The following is an 18,675-nucleotide window of genomic DNA, read 5'->3' as shown; positions in this document are numbered from 1 at the left end:
TTGTTTCGCTTCTTATATGGAATTGCTGGCGCGTTGAAAGACGCTGTTTCCACGTCCAGTGCTTCGGAACCGGTGCGTTCACCATAACTTTCAGTCTTCATTGAGGGGGATGCCGAAAGGGTTACAACAATTGCTTTCTTAAAGCCCGAGATACACGGCCAGTTCACTTCCGTACCCCGTTCAACCCGAAAATTGAGAATAAAGGGCCCAGCTCTGTATTACAGAAGTTGACCTTCGCAAAGTAAGAATGTCTCTTTTTCGTATCTGAAAATGAGATACTCGACGAGCTCTAAACAGCCGAAAAGGAAGCGCGCCTCCTTCGATTTAGCGAAATTCAGTTCCCCACCATTTTTTACAGTGTTCGCATTGTATCCCAGTGATCGTGTCACCTGCCCGCTGACGCCTGGGCCTGAAAATCTAACGGTCAAAGAAACATTATACGGGTTTGCGAAAATTTCAGGGCATGCGTCGGGCTGCTTCGGAAGAAAGTGCGTTTCACAGTGGTCTGTGGCAATGAGCTGCAGTGACTAACTCGTAACAAAATTTGGCGGCAAAGCCGGAGTATCTTATTGTAGGCAGCAAGTGGGCGCATTCATCGGATGATGCACTGCGCGATTTCCCGGAGGGAGCCTTGTTTTCTCTGGCTGTATCTTTTGTTGTGTCCGGTCTTCCCGCTTCTCCCCAGTGTTAACAGACCCCAACGCAAGGAAATCCACCCCAACAGACGATCTCTATCGATTTCGTTTATGTGTGTAAGGTAGCACACTTACGCATCGAGCATTCTCTGCGGAGGCGAAATAAATAGTGTGGCTGCGTACATACCTTCAATGCCTCTGTTGCTATATCCGCTTCAGCCCACTGAGCAAATGCCCAGGAATCTCACATCCACCAAAGAGAAAAACACGGTTCTGGCCCGTTTGCGGGTTCACTGACTCTGTATACATTGATGTCTCTGAAAACACTTACTAAGGCTGCTTTGAACTGCAGTTGAAAGAAAAAGAAATGCCGCACGCAGGCCAACAATCGCAAGCGGAAACTACAGAACCGACATTGAGACAAGCGACGGCAAAGATACTAACATAGCCAGATTTGCTAGACAAAATCGAAAGGCAGCAGTTTGTACTCAATATACGGACAAGTATCATAAGAAGACCGGAATAGAGAGTTATTCTATCAGAATCTGGGACGCCCTGATTCTTGAAAGATGTTCGCCGTAAATCATTTGGTTTTGAAGCTATTGCTAGCCTCACAAGTGATCCCCAATATAAACTCAGTAGCCAGAAAAAGCAACAAATATGCAAAATTACTCGACCAAAAGGCGCTGGCCCTCCACTGCAGCAGGCTTTTCGAAAAATGTTTGCAAAACCGGACGGCTTCCACACGCAGACGTATAACTCTGCCCACTCACCCCTCTCTCCATCCATGACCCTTCTGACGTGCGGCTGCGCCTGACGTTACAGTGAGGGCAGTAAGTGGCGCTGTTGAACAGCCCGGTTCTCCATCCCAGCCTCGCACTAAGCAGAAGAGATTAACACGCAAAAACAGCATCGGCAAAACACGTAGTTCCCTTTGACAGCCGGCTCATGTTTCTACACAGACGTCGTGAGCTTCCCACACAACCTGTCACACGATGTACATAGCCCTAAGGCTGTGGTCCTGACGGCATATTAAGACTTGTTTGAGGAAGAAAAAGAAAACTTCAGCCTGCCGCCCTCCGCAGCGATAGCCACGACATCGTTTTCATTCACCACGCCCTTCAGCATGTTCTGGGCAATTGGCGTTTCGACCTCGCGCTGGATCAACCGTTTCAGTGGCCGGGCCCCATACGCTGGATCGTACCTGCACAGATACCCACACAAATCCGGAAAACCAACTGAGCTCTTCGGAATTTCTCCTTAAAGGAAGCGTCGAACGGCGAACAGGACTCAGAGTCTACAGACCGCGAAATCGCCGCCTCCGTGCACTCACCCCACGTCAGCAAGGTATGCCAAGGCAGAGTCCTCCACCTTCAGTTTCACCTTCCTCTCCAGCAGCCGATCGGCAACATTCGCCATTTCCAGTCCGACAATGCTCTTCAGTTCTGAGGAAAAAAAGACAGAAATCAAAAAGCAGGGACGGCTGCTCCAGGACGGGCTTCGCCCTCTGGTTTTAATCGGCCCCCTCACCTGCCGAATCATCTAGCCTCCCGCGGCGTCTACTCCTGAACGCTTTTTCAACCACAGTTCCAGTGCACTGAGTACTTTTAGAAAAACTGTTCACGTCGTAACCCACTGCGTGCGAGCCCGAACAAATGAAGGGTTTCTGCTCATGAACAGGTGTGGCCCTGGTCGAAACCAGTCGTCCTTCCGCCACCACATTTATGCTAAAATCGCCTTTCTCCATGTATGCGCCTCTCCGCTTCGTATTTTTTGCGTCGGTGCACATAGTCCACAGTGGGCGCGGATTATGTTCAAGGCATGGGTCTGACAAGTTCCACGGTCTCACCTTTCTTGCTAAGTGAGTCAAAGATCACGAATTCGTCGATGCGATTGAAGAACTCTGGCCTCAGGGTTTCTCGTACAGTCTGCATCACCTTGCTGTACAAAACAAAGTAGGATATGGACAGGAAACTCGTCATGAAGACAGCACAAGCGAATTCTACGGGGACGGAATCATTTGGCCCACGACTGGCTGCCCAACGTCACTTGGTAGCTTGTGCATGCAAGTGAATCTCATCAGGATGGCCCCGCTGCCCCCTGCGGCGACCACCACGAAGCCACAAGTGCGAGTCTCCAAAAAACTTGACATATTTACGTTTTCATTTCCTGTTTGCGCGCCGGATCGCGTGCCATTTCGAGGATGTGCTGAGAGCCAAGATTAGATGTGAAGATAACGATGCAGTTCCGGAAATTGACGACATTTCCCTTGCCGTCTGTCACTCGGCCGTCGTCCAGAATCTGCAGCAAGACGTTGAAGACATCTGGGTGCGCCTTCTCCCTGGCCACACACACACACATACATCGCCAGCAGAGACGCACGTGGAAGCAGTAGCGTGAAATTGCCTCGCGCTCCCAAGCTTTTTTGTTGAGGAAATGCTGTCACGCGTGCCACAATTATCTTCGCACATCACACCACACCCACACACAGCCACTTCTCCCGTCGCTTGGCCCATCCTCGTGTTTTGCCACAGACACTCGTCTCTTACGCTCCCTCGTCAAAAAACGGATTTAAGCCGGGAATTCGGCGCTCTGGAAGACACGTGTGTTTCCTTCACTGGGCGCCTCGACTCATGCCGAGGAAGTTTGGAAATCCCCGCGTTTCTCTTCTATTTGATGTACGATTGAGAATCGGATGCACATCACAGGTCTCAGAGCACTTCCCCTCTCTCTTCCTCGCTTTACCATTGGGTGCTGTGTTTCTAACTGAAAGTTCTGTTCTGGATTCGCCAGAGGTCTGGGTTGGACAGCGTGCCCCTCACGACTTCGTGAGACGCCTAAATATCGCACGTTTGTTTGACGTGTAGTTGCCGTTGAACTGTCGTCTAAGATCTATCGTCTAGCGCCGATCGACCGTGGGTTCGGTTTTGGTCTGCGTGGCTTTGAACAAAGACTCACATCTCGTCGAAAAGAATCACTGAGTACGGTTTCTTCCGCACTTCATCCGTGAGTTGGCCTCCCTGCTCGTAGCCGACGTAGCCGGGAGGGGCGCCCAACAGCCGTGAAATGGTGTGTTTCTCCATGTATTCGCTCATATCGATTTTCACCATTGCGTCCTCTGAGGAAAAGCAAGAGTCAATGCACAAGTTCCAACACGTCGTGCTCACATGCCGGTAGAACCTCGGCGGGACATCTTTAAGGCACTCGTCCTGGAAATCTCATACCTTTTCCCCCCTGCAGAACTGCCTCTTCATTCCGTCGTTTACCTAAATCACTTCTCTAAGTAGAGCTGGCTTTCACTACGAGCATCAAGGTGACCTGACGGGAGTCAGACCTGAGCACCAGTAGACGAAAACCCTCTTCGCTCACCCGCAACACGACTCTGCACTTTGTTCTTGGACAAAACGCACCGTCATCGGTGCCACACACCACTCAGTGCGGCCCTATTCACAAGTCTCTCCAACTGAAATGGCCGTTCGACACTTCAACAAATGAATGAAAAGAATGAACAACAACTAGCCAAGCTGTTCACGACCATCGTGTTACGTGCATCACGCATAGTGGTATCCCACGCATATTCGAAAAACCAACATGTCTACAAGCTGTACAAAAATCATGATATTGGGGAGCTGCTTCTGAAGTCCGTCGAAAAAAAACTAGACCTGCATCGGGAGGCCAAGTACAAAGGACACTGAGCTCTAACACCAGGGTGACCGTGTACGCAAACTCCGACCAGCAGGTTTGGCGCCAGCTGCCATCGTGGTGTGAAGAATGACTCTGTCGCCCGAACCCCGCTGCGGGCAACAGTCCGCACGTGTCACCTGCAGAGTGCTTCGAGGAAATGGAAATAAAGACTGTGAACGGTTACGAGAAGATCTTACACACAAAACTGCACCTTTCCGTCCATTCACACGTTATATTGTTTACCGGAAGCATGCAGCTAGAGCGTTTCCTCACCCGAATCGAACATGAGTTCCGCCAAGCTTCGGCACAGTTCGGTCTTCCCAACGCCCGTGGGTCCGAGGAAGAACAAACTGGCGATCGGTCGGTTCGGATCGTTGAGTCCTGCACGAGAACGCTGGATTGCTTCGGCGACCACCTGTACCTGCAATGTAAATCCGGACGGCGCAGTGAGGCAGTTCGTGTCTACGTTGTTTGACTGTGAGCAGATATGCTTTGAGGTGGACTCGAACTTCAAAACAAAGTCACAAAAATTGGCTTAGCACTTTCTCAGTCGTATCTCTAACTCTATTGACCTTCGTTCTGTTGATTGTTGCCTTGGCACATGTGTTTTTACGTGTCGCGGATCACTTCTAGACAGACGCTATATATATATATATATATATATATATGTCACGTGTGGTCATCACAGTACATGGTCTGGTGACGATCTCTGTGTCCTTTACGCCGGCTTTGTACCAAAGACAGGGCAGGCTGACGCTTTCGACGTGGCCCCGTCGAATCCATGCCACCAAAAAACCCAGGGTCCTGTGAATCACGCATGTCAATACTTTGTTGGGCTCCCCCGATGTTCGCACATCTCACCACGAGTTATTCTGAGGAAGGCCGTAGATGCTCTTACCGCATGATCCTGTCCGACGACTCGACGGTGCAGGTCTTTTTCCAGGTTGAGCAGCTTTTCTTTTTCACTCTGCTTCAGCCGCGTTACGGGGATGCCTGTCCACATCGCAACCACGGTGGCAATGTCGTCGACTGTGACTTCGTCTCGTAGCATTCGCTTGCCTCCCGCAGTCGATTCCTTGTACTGCTCTTCCGCTTCCTTCAGTTGTCGCTAAGGGAACACACGGGCACCGCATGGCAGAAATAAAGAGAGCTCTTTGGAATGGTGGAGATCCGCAGGTTAGTACATTTTTGGGGAGGCAGTGGCCATAGTAAGCAGCTATAAAACGCAGCCAGACATCCAATAGGCAGATATAAAACTAGAACTCCATTGGCAGAGACGAGCAAGGGCGCTCTGCCCCGTAAAAACGATCCGTCACGGTCTCTCTGTGGACTGCAAGACCGTGGAGGCCCGCACAAGGATGGGCAGCCGACAACGATCACGGGGGCGAAATTTGAAATACACGGCAATCTGCGCACCCGGGCACTCTTCGTGTGACGTCACAATATTCAGCATCGGGTGAAACACAGAAAAGAAGCTCGATAGCGTCCAAAATCATAACGAAGTATTTGTTTACAGCACGAAGACCTTGGAAACAGAAGGTAGCCTTTCTTTTCCGTGAAATCGCCAAAGAAATTTGTTCCCCTCGTGTACCCCTTCAACTCTGTGCACCGTCCAGACACAGACGATGCTCAAGTGTTCCACCCTTTCAACTTCTCCAAAAGCGAGTTCTGAAAGGAATCCACCGTTTCCTAAACCCTGATACCCAAGAGAAACCGTCTTTCCACACTGAGGAATTTCCCGTGGTACAAGGATAAAACATACGCAAACAATACCACGAACCCTAAACCTTTTTTTGAGGTCTCTGCGCTCGCAGCCGCTCCCGCGTGGCCCGCCGAACGCCACTGAAAACCTCCCCCCGTTATTTCAACAAGTGCGGCAAGATAGCAAGAAAAAGGAATAATTCCCAAAGTACCAGAGGCGAGGCAGCTCGCAAGTTAACCGATGTATTCACTCGCGGTTTGACTTCACCTTACTTCCAGATCGGGGAGGGTCTCGAATCGCAGTTCGGCAGCTCTGTTTAGGTCGAAATCGCGTTCCGCTTTCTCGACTTCCACCTTGACAACGTCTATGCGTTCCTTGAATGCGCGAATCGCATCGACTTGAGACTTTTCTTTTGTCCACTCTTCAGTCAACTTGCCCTGTGCATGCACAAATCGAGAGACAGCGACCTCCTGTCTTCGCACTACCAGTCGCCCGCCTTTGAAACACATGTATTTCGTCTTTCGGACTTCCCTACACAAATAAAATAGCCCGGCTTTGTTCACATGATGAACTTCAGCTGCGCTTGAGACGGAGACGACGGAGGGTCAGAATGGAGACAACTCGCCGGAGACTAACAAGACGAGAAAGGCTGAAACGACAGCGACCAGAAAGAGCAAGAACAGACATGGGAAGCGCGGCAGGCCTTCTGCGACACAAGCATACGAAGAAGGGTCGGGAAGGCCTCTGGGAAACGCGACAAGATCGAGCGTGGACAATCGACTCCAACAGTGCGCCCACTGTATTACAACTAACAAAGAGCAAGCCAAAATGTAAACAAAAGCCACAGAACTGTTGTAATGTAGGCTTGCCTGGTCAGCCTTCAGGCGTTCGATCTGACTTTCAACACTGCGCAGTCGCCACTTCTCCTGCTCCTCCAGCATGCGTTCTCGACCGTCGCCCTGAATCGAAATTTTCTCCATTTCCAGCTGCAGCAGACGTCGGTCGATTTCGTCCAACTGGATCGGTTTGCTAGAAACTTGAATTTTCAGTCGAGCGGCTGCTTCGTCGACGAGATCTATCGCCTTATCAGGCAAGAATCGGTCGCTGCAAGAAACCAGAGACTGCAGAGTCGACTGCATGCAGAACCCTTTGCGTTTGATCCAGAGTACGCAGTGCGCTACGCAGACGCAAGCAACTTGACAAGCACCTATTCGTAGATGTATATGTAGACAAAAAGATGCCAAAGCTAGAAGGGAAAAGCGCGATGACGGCGGTGAACACATAGACACCAGACAGCGTCACACGAAGTTCGTCACATGATTCAAAGAACGCAGCGACCGTAAGTGATTACTAGAAGATACGAGACTTCCACGTTAGACTGTCTCTAGGAGCAGTCCTAGCGCAACGTATTGTGGATTTTTCTGGTACAGTGAAGAGAAAAAGAGCACAGATTTCCTTGTCGTCGCCCACGATAGTGCGAATGCGACGCCAGGCATGAGACTCAAACAGCCAAGCTCGTTAAGTTTGCTGTATACACACCGCCACCCGTCTGCAGTGCTATAGACAGCTGAAAGTGTTGGAGTTCCGATCATACGACATTAAGGAGACCCGACATCAGTTACGTCATAGGCGGAAGGTGTGGCGCTAATTTCTGGTCAACGCCACGCCGAATGCATGCCACGATGCAGCGAGAGCTCGACGACTCGTCTCGCTCCTCGCGGGTCGAAAAGAAACAAGCGACTCAAGCAGTGACACTGCGACGGGTGATATTCGCCAATATCGCTAAAATAGAGAAAGCAACATGTCACCAAAGAACTGTACAGATGATACACCGTACAGACGATAGACCGAAGGAAGAATCTGCATGCGCGGCTGCATGCTCTCGACTGTCCGAAAGGATACTTCTCGCGTTTGAGGCTCGTTGGATCTCTTCAAAAACCCACTAGAAGGAAGTTCGAGTGAATTCGGGGTTGGCGTTCAGTCCCCATTGCGATGGTGGTTTTCCGCGGTTCGACAGATCTAGTTTCTATCGTGTAGTGCGATACGCAGGCATCGAAATGCACAACAAACCTCTGGCCCGGTAGAAACAGACACGCACAGCCTAGTCCCCGAGGGTTGATGTGTTTCACTACACCTGAGCGGAGTCCCGGAGACAAGTTCATGTCCTAGGGTGAATGTCGAGCTTCCACGCGCCCCCCGACGCGCAGAAAGGCGCCTTTCGCAGCTTTTGACTCGCCTGGAGCCGCCGGGACGCGACTTGCACCTTTCGCCACACGACAAAGATATGCTTCTCACTCGAGAACAGACTTACTGGCTGATCGCGCTCAGTGTCAGAGCCGCCCTTTTGCCTCCACTTCCAGCACCGTGTCGCGCTGCCCCGGATGATTGCAGGGGAAGCCACGCGGGGTTTTGAAATGCTCACCTGATGTAGCGATGAGCGAGATTTGCAGCTTCCACTAGAGCTGAGTCGAGGATCCGGACACCGTGGTGCACCTCGTACCGATCTTTCAAGCCTCTGAGAATGCTGATGGTCTCGCTGACTTGCGGCTCCTCAACCTAAAACCCACATGCATAAGGAATTCAGACACCGGCAACTCTGGACGCATGCACGACGTGGAAGATGTGACCGAGGACCTGCGATTCTGAGCGCCACACACCCGCCACGAGTCGCAGTCATGCGCCAGCGCTCTTGTCGAGATTTGCGCATATTCCCAGAGAAGTGCGGCAACCGCACACAGTGAAAAAAATCGCGCAGTACTACCATGTACTCATGTACGAAAACGAGCACCAGGGTAACTCGTGATCTCTTTGCCTTGAGCTAATCACAGGAAGCAGGTGGAATTATAGTTTCGTTGGAAGACTGCTACCAGTTTGGCCTTTCCTCCTTCTACTTGTAACAAGCATTTTCCTACTGCATTCAGTTTCAGAGTTCAAACATCTCGGACTTGGATTGTGGACGATTGTCTGTTTAACGCCTGCTAGCTCAATGTGCTGCAAAAACAGATTTGACAAGAACCGCTTACCAGCACTTTCTGAAACCGCCGCTCCAGTGCCTTGTCCTTCTCAATGTACTGGCGGTACTCGTTGGTGGTCGTCGCTCCAATACACCGAAATTCTCCTCGAGCTAGCATGGGCTGTTGTCAAGAGCCACACCGCCAGGCACAGGGCAAAGAAGCAGACATGGTCTCCAGTCTGGTCTGTTTCCCGCGGCATGCGTCGTTCTTCACAGGTCTAACAGCGTCTCTTCCTGCCCCCGTCGTGTCGGAGTTGCCACGTCTACTTCGTCTCTTTTAAAAGCCTCGCCGACCTCTTCGCTTCGCTCGACCCAGTGCGCCCTTCGTAGCGTGCGAGAAAACCTTCTCTTTCTACGATGCACCGTTGTTGTACCCAAGAAGACTCGAAGCGCTGATGGTCCCAAGACCCGTTCTAATGGCTTCTCTCTTCGGTGATTCTCTACGATAAGCTCGATTGGAAGGAAAACCACTGAAAACCTTGTTGCGGCTTACCTTGAGCATGTTGCCTGCATCCATCGCGCCGCCTTCGCCTCCAGCGCCGGCGCCCACGACTGTGTGAATTTCGTCGATGAACATGACAACGTCTCCCTCTGCGTCCTGCACCTCCTTGAGCACTGCTTTGAGTCGTTCTTCGAATTCCCCGCGATATTTTGCGCCTGTGATAACAGGGACACAATTTCTTGACAGAAGCGTACAGCACTCAGAACCTTCCCCTCCTTCCTCAGGATAAGACGAAACGCATGCGAGGTCCATTTTGTACCCTTCGCATTCTGCCACTCGTGCACCTGCAACGGTTCCTCGCAACGCACAAGCCCTGCTGTGTGTGCGACGCTTGCCACCGACTTCTGGTAGACAGAATAAACTGAAGATGTAGTCTTGTAGCTCTTCACTCAAGAGGAGCAAGTGGCTACCTGCAATGAGCGCCGCCATGTCCAGGGAGATCACGCGGCGCCCCTTGAGCGAGTCGGGGACATCTCCAGAAATGATCCGTTGGGCAAGCCCCTCCACGATGGCTGTTTTCCCCACACCGGGGTCTCCGAGGAGAACTGGATTGTTTTTCGTTCGTCGAGAAAGAATCTGAATGGTGCGGCGAATCTCGTCGTCGCGTCCAATGACCGGATCGAGCTTCCCCGCACGCGCCGCCGCCGTCAGGTCCCGCGAGTAGCGCTCCAGAGCCTGGTAGGCCTGAAACCCAAGCAGGGAGTTGAAACTCAGTGGAGCGGAGTTTGTCCACCAAAAGAACAGGAGGCCGATTTGTGAGAGACACGCCACTGCGTCTAACACAGACCACTATTGAATTCAAAAGACACACTGTACGCAACGAACCCAAAAACCAAGTGGTGAGTTTTTCCTCTGGAATTTGACGAGAGGAAAAAGAAAAAAGGAACATGTCGCGCAGGCGACTGCTGCAGATACGAGAGGTCCTGAGGATTCAAATTCCCTTTTGTCGAAATAAGGGCACTTTGGGGGGGACTGGGTCAACCTTTGTCGGAAACTTCTGCACTGCAGAGTTAAGATGCATGGAGCGGGCGAATGCCGGAATAGTGCGACACAAGATCTACGTTCATTGTTTTCCTCTTGGGAAGGCTGGAAGGTCTGAGAACCTCAAGGTAGCACCGACACTAACACGACTGAAATATGTACCAGTAAGTGTAGACCGACTCTGGACTTCTTAGCATAGCTGAAGTGCTGGCTTTCAACATCCTACGACATCAACGCTATTCCACATCGGTTACGTTCTCGGTGCAACTTTTTCTGGAAATTGTATACAAGTCGGACACCAAGTTCACATCTCGAGGAGATGTAAACCGTAAAGGCTCAGATACGCTCGCTCACGAGTTCGGGGTTCTTCGACGTGACCTTCTTCTTGCCGCGAATGTCTTCGACAGCACTCCGCAGCTTGTTGAAGGAGACGTTTCCCCGAGTGAGAAAAGGCCTGGTGAATTTGGTGTCCTCGGCTGCGAGAGCCAAGACGAGATGTTCCACGCTCAAGTACTGGTCCTGTTGACAAGCACGTAGAAAGCAGAAAAGCGTCCATGCTAAAAGTCACAGAGAGGTTGCCGAATATCAGGCAAGTGGCAGTGAGGCACAGAGAGAAGGGCGGTCTCCCTTACCACCTCCACCTCAGAAACGGTTCCCATCTGTCCGCGACGATCTCGTCCTGCAGTGACGTTCGAACGTCGACTGTCTACAGAAGTCTGTCACTGGATTATGTCAACTCTCCTCCCGATAAACAACAGTTGTGATTAAACTGTGGAGCCAAAAGAGAAGCGCGAAGGAGTCCGGGACACTGAATCCCTGAGCGTGAACGCTGCACTTTTTGTCTGTGGCATGTATTTGCACCATTGTTTCAATGGAAAGGCAACACACGGTCTCCACCTGATCTTCACCGAACTCAGGTAGTACGTCTGACCAAGAACCTGGCTACAGACCCTCAGTGCTGAGTGGAAGGCGTAGTTCCTTTTCCCCTGGAGTCGCACACGCCATCGTGGCTTTCGTTCTGGAAACTCGTGAGGAGTCTTGTTCGTGGTAACGACGAACCTTGAACTCGCGTTTGTACCGCTGGGCAGCAGTGAGGACGTTTTGCAGTCCTCGACCGAGAACTTTCTGGTCAGAAAAACCCATTGTCATTCGCGGCTGCGTCTTCAGGTGGCGGTTGAGTTCTTCCTGCATTTTGGGTACATCTGCTCCGGCTTTCGAAAAGATTTGTGTCGCGAGACCATCCGGTCCGTCATCCAAGAGAGCTGAAGAAGAGTTAAGAGAAACATCGTCCCCGCGGACGTGTCGCTCCGTTCTCGAATCTACCAAGTGAATATTCTTGCAGCGTTGCTGCTACAGATGCCGCCTTTCAAATAAAAACGATGGACACCACTTAAATGCACTAAACTTGGTGAACAGATAGACAGTAGAACTTAAACTCCGGTCCATGAAGCCACCGGAGAACTCCCTTACATGCTGAAGCAGATGCATACACAGCTGTGTGTCCACAGACAACTCGGAGCCACTGCAATGTCACTGCAAATGGACCGACATCAAGTTTATCTGAAAGTTTGATCTCCACGGACGTTTCCTCTCGCGGTCTCGGCAGCCCCCCCCCGCGACTTCTAGTACGGCTCTCCGACGCTGGTCGCTCCCGAAGAAACGGATTCTAGTTATGTTATGTTAGCAGAACAGAGTCAAGATTATTGGTGTAGAACTGGCGGACGAACACTAGTGCCTGGGAGGATACCTCTTCGGTTTGTTACTGACAACGCGTGTAGAACGTGGCAGCGCTGGCCTTCGCGTCACCCGCGAGAGTGTTTTTTCGTCTCACCTTTGAGGAGCATTTCCGCCTCAACGTATCCAGACTCGAGTTTGTCCGCGAGTTCGCCTAGAGCGCCCATCGCCTCCCAAGCCTTTTCAGTGTAGTCTTCTGAATTCAGCACGAGACCGTCCTCGGCCATGCGCAGCTCCGTGGATCTGCTTGGTTCCTCGACCACATGAGGCAAGTTGAAGCGATAGAGAAGATTGTTGTACCACGAAGCGGTTTGCGGCTTCGAGCAAGTGACGGTGCGGAGCGGAGAAGCGCGACCAACAGAAGAGCAGAACCGCGCCTTGATCGACGACCGGTGACCAGCTGCACAGGGTGAGACAATCCAAGGTTGATATTGGCCATCTGCGCAGTTGATCGATTGTCTGCGTCAAACTCTAACTGCCACCACCGGACAAACGAGTCGACAGTGGTTTGCGGTCAGCGCCATTCCAGAGTGGGTGTCAGAAATGACGCAGTTTCCCGTGATCGGGATCCAGAAGAGAACGCTATGGATGCACGAGGGGACGCAGAAGTGACCGGCAACGGCACACGAAGGCGGTCATGACGATGGCAGAACCCACCATCTTACGCGCGTTGGATAACTCCTGGAAACTGAAGGCTCACCTGGAATGCCAGAAGGGATGAACCCGAAGACTGAAGTTGCCTGTGTGGAGAGTTCGATGGTGTGACCCACCGTCTGCTGGACCAAGGCAACGAGGAGGGCACCCCGTAGAAAGAGCAGACGCCCGCGGGGAGTTAAGCGCCGACTTCTGCCACGGGGTGGGCCGCTGAGGCCCCGTGGCCACGCCATTGGCAAGTACAACGCCGAACACCCAGAAATTTGTAGACAACTACGCTGCATCCGAGGGGAGGTTACATCAGAAAGATACTTTTGGATGATGACCAGAATGGAGCAGATGGCGGGACTGGCAAGGCATGCAGGTCTTGTCGGAGACGGAACTCGATAACTGGTTTCGACGGATTCGCACGTGGGAAATGCGGCCTCATCGATGGCAGACGAATCTCACAGGAACACGTGGTTAGACGGAACTATGAAACACGAAGGTCTACGACGCTGAGATTCAGAACGACGCGGGCAAGGAATTAGGAGACAGGAGCGGTTGCTCACAGTTCATGCGCACACTCGATTTCTCTCCCTGCGCACAGTCGTGCGCCGCGAAAACTTGAGGTACCCGCACAGTCGCAACCGGTGCCGCGTCTCCGGAAGAAGACACAGACAGTCAGCAACCAGGACACCAGCACCTGACACCACCCATTGACCTCGCGACGGAACCAACACCAGAAAGAAGGCACACTGGCTCCATATTACGTAGCATTTTTCAGGGAATGAGCGAGGGCAGCGATGACGGTGTGCTTTTTTAGACATGGACTTAAAACAGGACGGGCAACACTGTTTTTGCGCACATTTGGCCGAATGGCGAGGAGAGCTTTGTGGCGCACCATGCGGCGAAAAAACAAGCTAAATAACTTAACTCGTGTGATAGGGTTCTGACCACCCATAGGTCGCTCACGAACGGAGGCAGAATGACCCTTTTCGTGGCTTACACGATTGCGCGTGCTTGGGCGTCTCCAGTCCACAAAGTGTCACAAACCATGCAATGAGACTTCGAGGCGCTAGCAGCCGTTTATACGGGCGCAAACCCCCGAACGCCAAAACTTATCGCCTGGTGCGCATGAAAACACCTATGCTTCACTGAGGCGCAGTTCAACGCTGGCATCTTGCCGTAATTTCTCCGATCCTCGATCCTTGCGTTTCTTCCGCTGTGTCTTCTTCAGAAGGGCAGGATAGGGGAAACACAGGTGTGCGCTTCGCCTGGTCATGAGCAAGGCGTTTCACCGAAGCTAGTTCAACGTCAGAACGTCGATCAGTACACAAGGTGCTCCCATGGTCTCACATTCGAGTACTAGTTTTTACGTTAGACTCCTGTAGAAAGAACTCGTCGAGATCTGTGCAATCGTTTAGAGGAGGCATGTGCCAATCAATCATTGAGCATTATCACCCACAGTGCTATCGAGCTCCGTTGCTACAGTCGGTGCTATCGCGGTGTCTCGGTAAAATCTGTCAGTGCACCTGCAGAGGTTGTCGAAGTATCTTCATCGAATGTTCTTTCAGGAGTGATTCTTCGTGAAAATGTTCGAACCCCGTAGGATGCACACCGGCTGTATGTACGGACATGAACAGGTGCAGAGAGCGGTGTGTGTCTCCCGCGGTAATCCTAGCGACAGTGTCGCTCTCTGGCTTTTTGTGGATTATGAAAATTGGGGGCAAAATGATGCTAGTTACGTTAGTTTTCCTGGTCTGTGCTGGTGGCACAATTGCCGAAAGCGTCACTGGTCTAACTGTGAGAGGGCGCGAATCACAGGGGCCGACTGGTCAGGCTCTGAACAGTCTGCTGATGTCGCTGGTCGGTCGGTCGCCTTACAACACATCCGCCGGCCAGATCGCTCGTGTTACACAAGCGCCACAACTGTAAGTGCAACGCACCACTCAAAACCGTAGAGCTACGACTTTCTGAATCTATAGGGCGATTCACCTGTCAAAAGCGAAGTTCGATGACTCTATTTCCCAAAGCACGGCGACGCCATTCATTGGTAAGGTGATCACATGAACACTTCTTGGGGTTGACACACACTCTTCGGGTTGTCCAGACATAGCGCAGGAAAGTACGAAACGCATTTACAATTAGGTGTTTTGTTTCTTCTGCTACTTGGTTTTTGCAGGAATAGACGAAAATGAGGAAGAACTGGCACAAGTGAAATACATGAATATAGCATTTACGGCAGCAGTAGCTAACTAAACGCCCTGTCACAGATTCGAGATGCGAGGCGCAATCTTGCTGCAAACCTTGACACGTTGTACGCGTACGAGGTATGCGTCTGCACGAGCGTTATCATGTAAACTGCTAATAGATGACTTTTGCTCAGATCCCCAACATTCCGCAGGAAAAGGGGAGACTGCGGGACTATCTCCGGAAGTAAGATAGAAGACTTCGTCTTGTTTCTTTGTGGAAGCTTGTAGCAACGGGTCGTGCAGCCCACCTTTCTTAACTCGTTACGGACCCACATACAAGACGACGCTAGCTACTCCGGAACACTTCACGAACAGGGGAATAGACACAGTTGAAATGTCTCCCATAACCATGCTTCTCCAAGACGAATCCACTGAAGCACACAAACTCCGTGGGGACCTAGAGAAGTCAGTGTTAGCGCTGGTAGGCGATTACCTTTCATGTTTGTTCAGCCGAGAGGGCTGCTGACAGACACGCCTTGTCAGGAGCGCGGAGATTATGTATCTCCAGGAGACCTCATCGCTCTGGAGGCAACGCCAGAGATATAAGGAGTCTAGAACGAGCTGCTGCTAGCTATTCCTGGGTGTGTTTGCTATGACGTTCCTCTTCTGAGGTACTGTGGTGGCTTTCATTCATTCAGACACTCTTCGTTCCAGTGAGCTCTGTCGTAGCTAAGACTAAACTTCATCACAATGGTTAAACCCTGTCTGGGAAACAAGTACCCGTGATTTGAGAGCGGGACGGTCACCGGCAGCGTGGTTCACACCCAGGATTGTTTCTCTAAGAAGGTCATTCTGTACTGAACACCGCCTTGGTCACAACAGATCTCAAACTCATCGTTCACTTGTATAGGAAGCAGTCCGCATAAACTAGGTACAAGCGGCGCCCGACCGACTGCAGGGTAACAGTGGACTTCTTTCTTAAGATGTGATGGGCGCACAAATAGAAGTCAAAAGAACCTGACGAGATTGAACCACATTGGTATCTAGATTTAATTTTTGCAATGCCAGTGGGTGCAGACTTGTGCGCAGCCTTCTTTTCGGCTTGTACCCGACGCGTTGAGTAGTAGCATGCGGGCACACTGCCAACTGACATGCCAAATACAGGCTCACTAGTTGCAGCTGCTATAGGCTGCAAAAGCGTTCTTGACAGTCAACAACAGCTGTTGATAAGGTGCTCTGCAATCTTGTGTTTGGTGTCATACGTCACCGAGAAAGAGGAACTCGTTCTGAATACACATGGTGACAAGTCACCGGGAATGCTGTTCCTGGTTATAAATGAACGAGAAACCACCAGAACTGCAACCCGTCTTGTTACGGTGTCTGTGAGACACGGCAGGACTGCGTCAAGATCGAGAAACACAGAGCCGATTTTAGAGCGTAAGCCGCTAGTTTCAGACACCGATTTCCCTACCGCAACACTTTTGCTTCGTTGCCTACAGCGGCAGCGTGCCTCATCTCGAGTGTCTTGCCTGCCTGTTTACATCATGGAGAAGCACATGTATTGCCTTGTTTTCTTCTCGTTGGCGCTTTTCCCGGGTCAGCAATTGCAGAATGGTGCATGGGCTCAGCGGAGCTTCCGACACCGAGGAGCCTCGGTTTCTTCCTCTTCATTCATTACCAGCAGTAGCAGTCACACACCTTTCCGGGGGAGTGCAGTGATTTCATCGACAACGCCTTACACAACGTTCGGCTCGAGCAGTGGAATCAGCTCTTACTCGCCTGTCAGTGCCGATAGCACTTTCTTCTACCCGTCCGGTCCCTCAACATACGAGCCGCACACATTCCGAAGCCCGTCATCGTCTTCATACAGCAGTTTTGGCTCATTTTCGATTCCTGTAAGTGACTCAGAGGTGGGGTCCTACCAAACTTTGAGTTCCACACCTGGCAGCACCTATTTCCCAAGTAGCTTCACGGGATCCAGCATCGCCGCCTCAGATAGCTACGCTGTCGGAGGCAGCGGGCGACGGGGAAGAAACAGGAGTTCCTTCGTGTTGTCGAACGATATTCCGTCGGCGTCTATCGTCAGCAGCACTGACGCATTTGTTCCCGCGAGTGGTTCCTCCTCCGTTGTTAACAGCGACTTTCAATTTTCCTATACTCCTCACCGGAGCGGCTCCTCCAGAGGAACAGCCATTCCCGTGATCGCACCAGGGACCATATCCGGCTCTTCGCCGTTTACGGTTTTCCATGAAGCGGACGACAACGGCGACTTTGTTTCCACCTATGCACCCAGGCCATTCAACAGCGAGGTGGGAGCGTTTGAATCTCTCACCGACTCAGGGGTGCGGTCAACGCCAACTGGTGAGACTACGGCTCGCGGCAGGGGAAGCATGTCCAGGCGGAGGGAGGGGTCGACCACAGCGACTCACACAGCCGCTCCTGCTTCACCTAACTCGGGATTCTCCAATGGATCGGCGCGGACGACAACGTCGACTACGACGGCGCCGACCGTTTCAACAGACAGTCAGAGTTCAGCTACCAACGACAGTGCGGGTTTCGAAGTATCGAGGGAGATGCCAGGAGACGTCATTGTCGAGGAGAGAGACGGCCAGTTCATTTATTTCTTCGTTGAAGAGGACGGTCGACGCACGCAGCTCGAGAACGCACCCCCATTAGAGGAAATGGAACCTGATAGTTTTTTTACCGAGCAATACCTGCTAGATAAACCCATAAAGCTCCTTGACCACGTAAGTGAAGATTTTCCTCGATTGTCTACGTTGCGCCTGCTGCACAGTTTCATCGTCATGTACCTTGAGGATGTGTGTCGTTACGCACTGGTCCGAACGCACTCTGCCGGTAAGTTTGCACATCGTACAATCATATGTTTTCCGCAGACTTGTGACGACGGTTTGAACACTTCTTCTGGAATTTCTGAACTGTTGGTACGCGAGCTACTGGCGCCTGTGAACGGTGAGTTCAGGAACGTTATGTATGGCCTGTTTGTCTTGCGGACATTTTTAGGAACAACAGGAAAAGGCATATAAAGCGCGTATGGAGAAGCCGACAAACACCACGAGAATCAGCCTGACGAGTCCAACCGGAGAAACGCATACCATCACGACGGAGGAAGAGAGACAAGATGGTCTCGGTCTCATGGCTCTTCCACCCCGTCAACGAGAGCTCGGCCTTCTTTGAGAGTTTCGTCGGCCGCCCATCCACGCAAATGACAATTTCCTCTTCCGGATGAGATGTACATGCTACCACGGAGAGATCGTCCAGCCCATGTTTGCCCGATCGACGGCGGCTTTCAGTGCGAGCGCCGAAAGGACCCAGAAACAGATGAATCGAGTTGTGCATGGATGTGCCTTTGTGTCGGTTTTCGTTGTGTATTGAAATGGATGACTTAATACTAACTGGCCGTGCTTTTCGACACGACAGGTCTGATATGCTTTCGAATCTGTGAACAGTACAGGTTGCGAAGTTTGTGAGCCTTGCCTTCGTGAAGATGAGTGGAGAAACGTCCCTTGGTCAAGTGATTCTTCACGAAAGTCAAGGCGGTTCTTGTGTCCTGTCCATCGACGATACAAGGCTAGCAG

General features: G+C 51.6%; 3 protein-coding genes across 3 annotated transcripts; 2 read left to right on the top strand and 1 right to left on the bottom strand.

Moving 5' to 3' along the window:
- Positions 1-870: 870 nt before the first annotated feature.
- TGME49_275690 (ClpB, putative) lies at positions 871-13,832 on the bottom strand. Its single transcript, XM_018781733.1, has 17 exons — positions 12,952-13,832; positions 12,349-12,651; positions 11,577-11,779; positions 10,872-11,036; positions 9,947-10,220; positions 9,528-9,691; positions 9,045-9,155; positions 8,444-8,577; positions 6,891-7,125; positions 6,294-6,458; positions 5,218-5,427; positions 4,593-4,740; positions 3,594-3,753; positions 2,794-2,976; positions 2,485-2,576; positions 1,969-2,080; positions 871-1,839 (listed from the first exon to the last, which is right to left on the bottom strand). The coding sequence occupies exons 1-17, from the start codon at positions 13,187-13,189 to the stop codon at positions 1,668-1,670; spliced, it is 3,069 nt and encodes a 1,022-aa protein (XP_018638229.1). The 5' UTR covers positions 13,190-13,832; the 3' UTR covers positions 871-1,667.
- A 723-nt stretch (positions 13,833-14,555) lies between these two features.
- On the top strand, positions 14,556-16,128 carry TGME49_275700 (hypothetical protein). Its single transcript, XM_018781734.1, has 8 exons — positions 14,556-14,818; positions 14,873-14,940; positions 14,998-15,012; positions 15,070-15,101; positions 15,161-15,217; positions 15,274-15,323; positions 15,383-15,560; positions 15,623-16,128. Exons 1-8 carry the CDS (start codon positions 14,601-14,603, stop codon positions 15,683-15,685), a joined length of 681 nt encoding a protein of 226 aa, XP_018638230.1. The 5' UTR covers positions 14,556-14,600; the 3' UTR covers positions 15,686-16,128.
- Positions 16,129-16,230: 102 nt separating this feature from the next.
- On the top strand, positions 16,231-18,597 carry TGME49_275710 (hypothetical protein; the record flags this gene model as incomplete). Its single annotated transcript, XM_002371557.2, has 2 exons — positions 16,231-17,826; positions 18,101-18,597. 2 exons carry the CDS (start codon positions 16,231-16,233, stop codon positions 18,272-18,274), a joined length of 1,770 nt encoding a protein of 589 aa, XP_002371598.2. The 3' UTR covers positions 18,275-18,597.
- Between the last annotated feature and the right edge of the window lie 78 nt (positions 18,598-18,675).

The sequence above is a fragment of the Toxoplasma gondii genome, chromosome III (assembly GCF_000006565.2).
Source record: "Toxoplasma gondii ME49 chromosome III, whole genome shotgun sequence".
Taxonomy (NCBI): domain Eukaryota; phylum Apicomplexa; class Conoidasida; order Eucoccidiorida; family Sarcocystidae; genus Toxoplasma; species Toxoplasma gondii.
This window is presented reverse-complemented; position numbering and strand designations above follow the sequence as displayed.

Excerpts from the sequence above, each read along its gene's own strand:
- TGME49_275690 (XM_018781733.1), bottom strand. The coding sequence starts at position 13,189 with ATGCAGCGTAGTTGTCTACAAATTTCTGGGTGTTCGGCGTTGTACTTG. Across the intron at positions 2,081-2,484 it reads TGACTCACTTAGCAAGAAAG|AACTGAAGAGCATTGTCGGA; the intron begins GTGAGACCGTGG and ends TTTTTTCCTCAG. Across the intron at positions 1,840-1,968 it reads GCATACCTTGCTGACGTGGG|GTACGATCCAGCGTATGGGG; the intron begins GTGAGTGCACGG and ends GTATCTGTGCAG.
- TGME49_275700 (XM_018781734.1), top strand. The coding sequence starts at position 14,601 with ATGAAAATTGGGGGCAAAATGATGCTAGTTACGTTAGTTTTCCTGGTC. Across the intron at positions 15,102-15,160 it reads ATGAGGAAGAACTGGCACAA|ATTCGAGATGCGAGGCGCAA; the intron begins GTGAAATACATG and ends GCCCTGTCACAG. Across the intron at positions 15,561-15,622 it reads AGAAGTCAGTGTTAGCGCTG|GAGCGCGGAGATTATGTATC; the intron begins GTAGGCGATTAC and ends ACGCCTTGTCAG.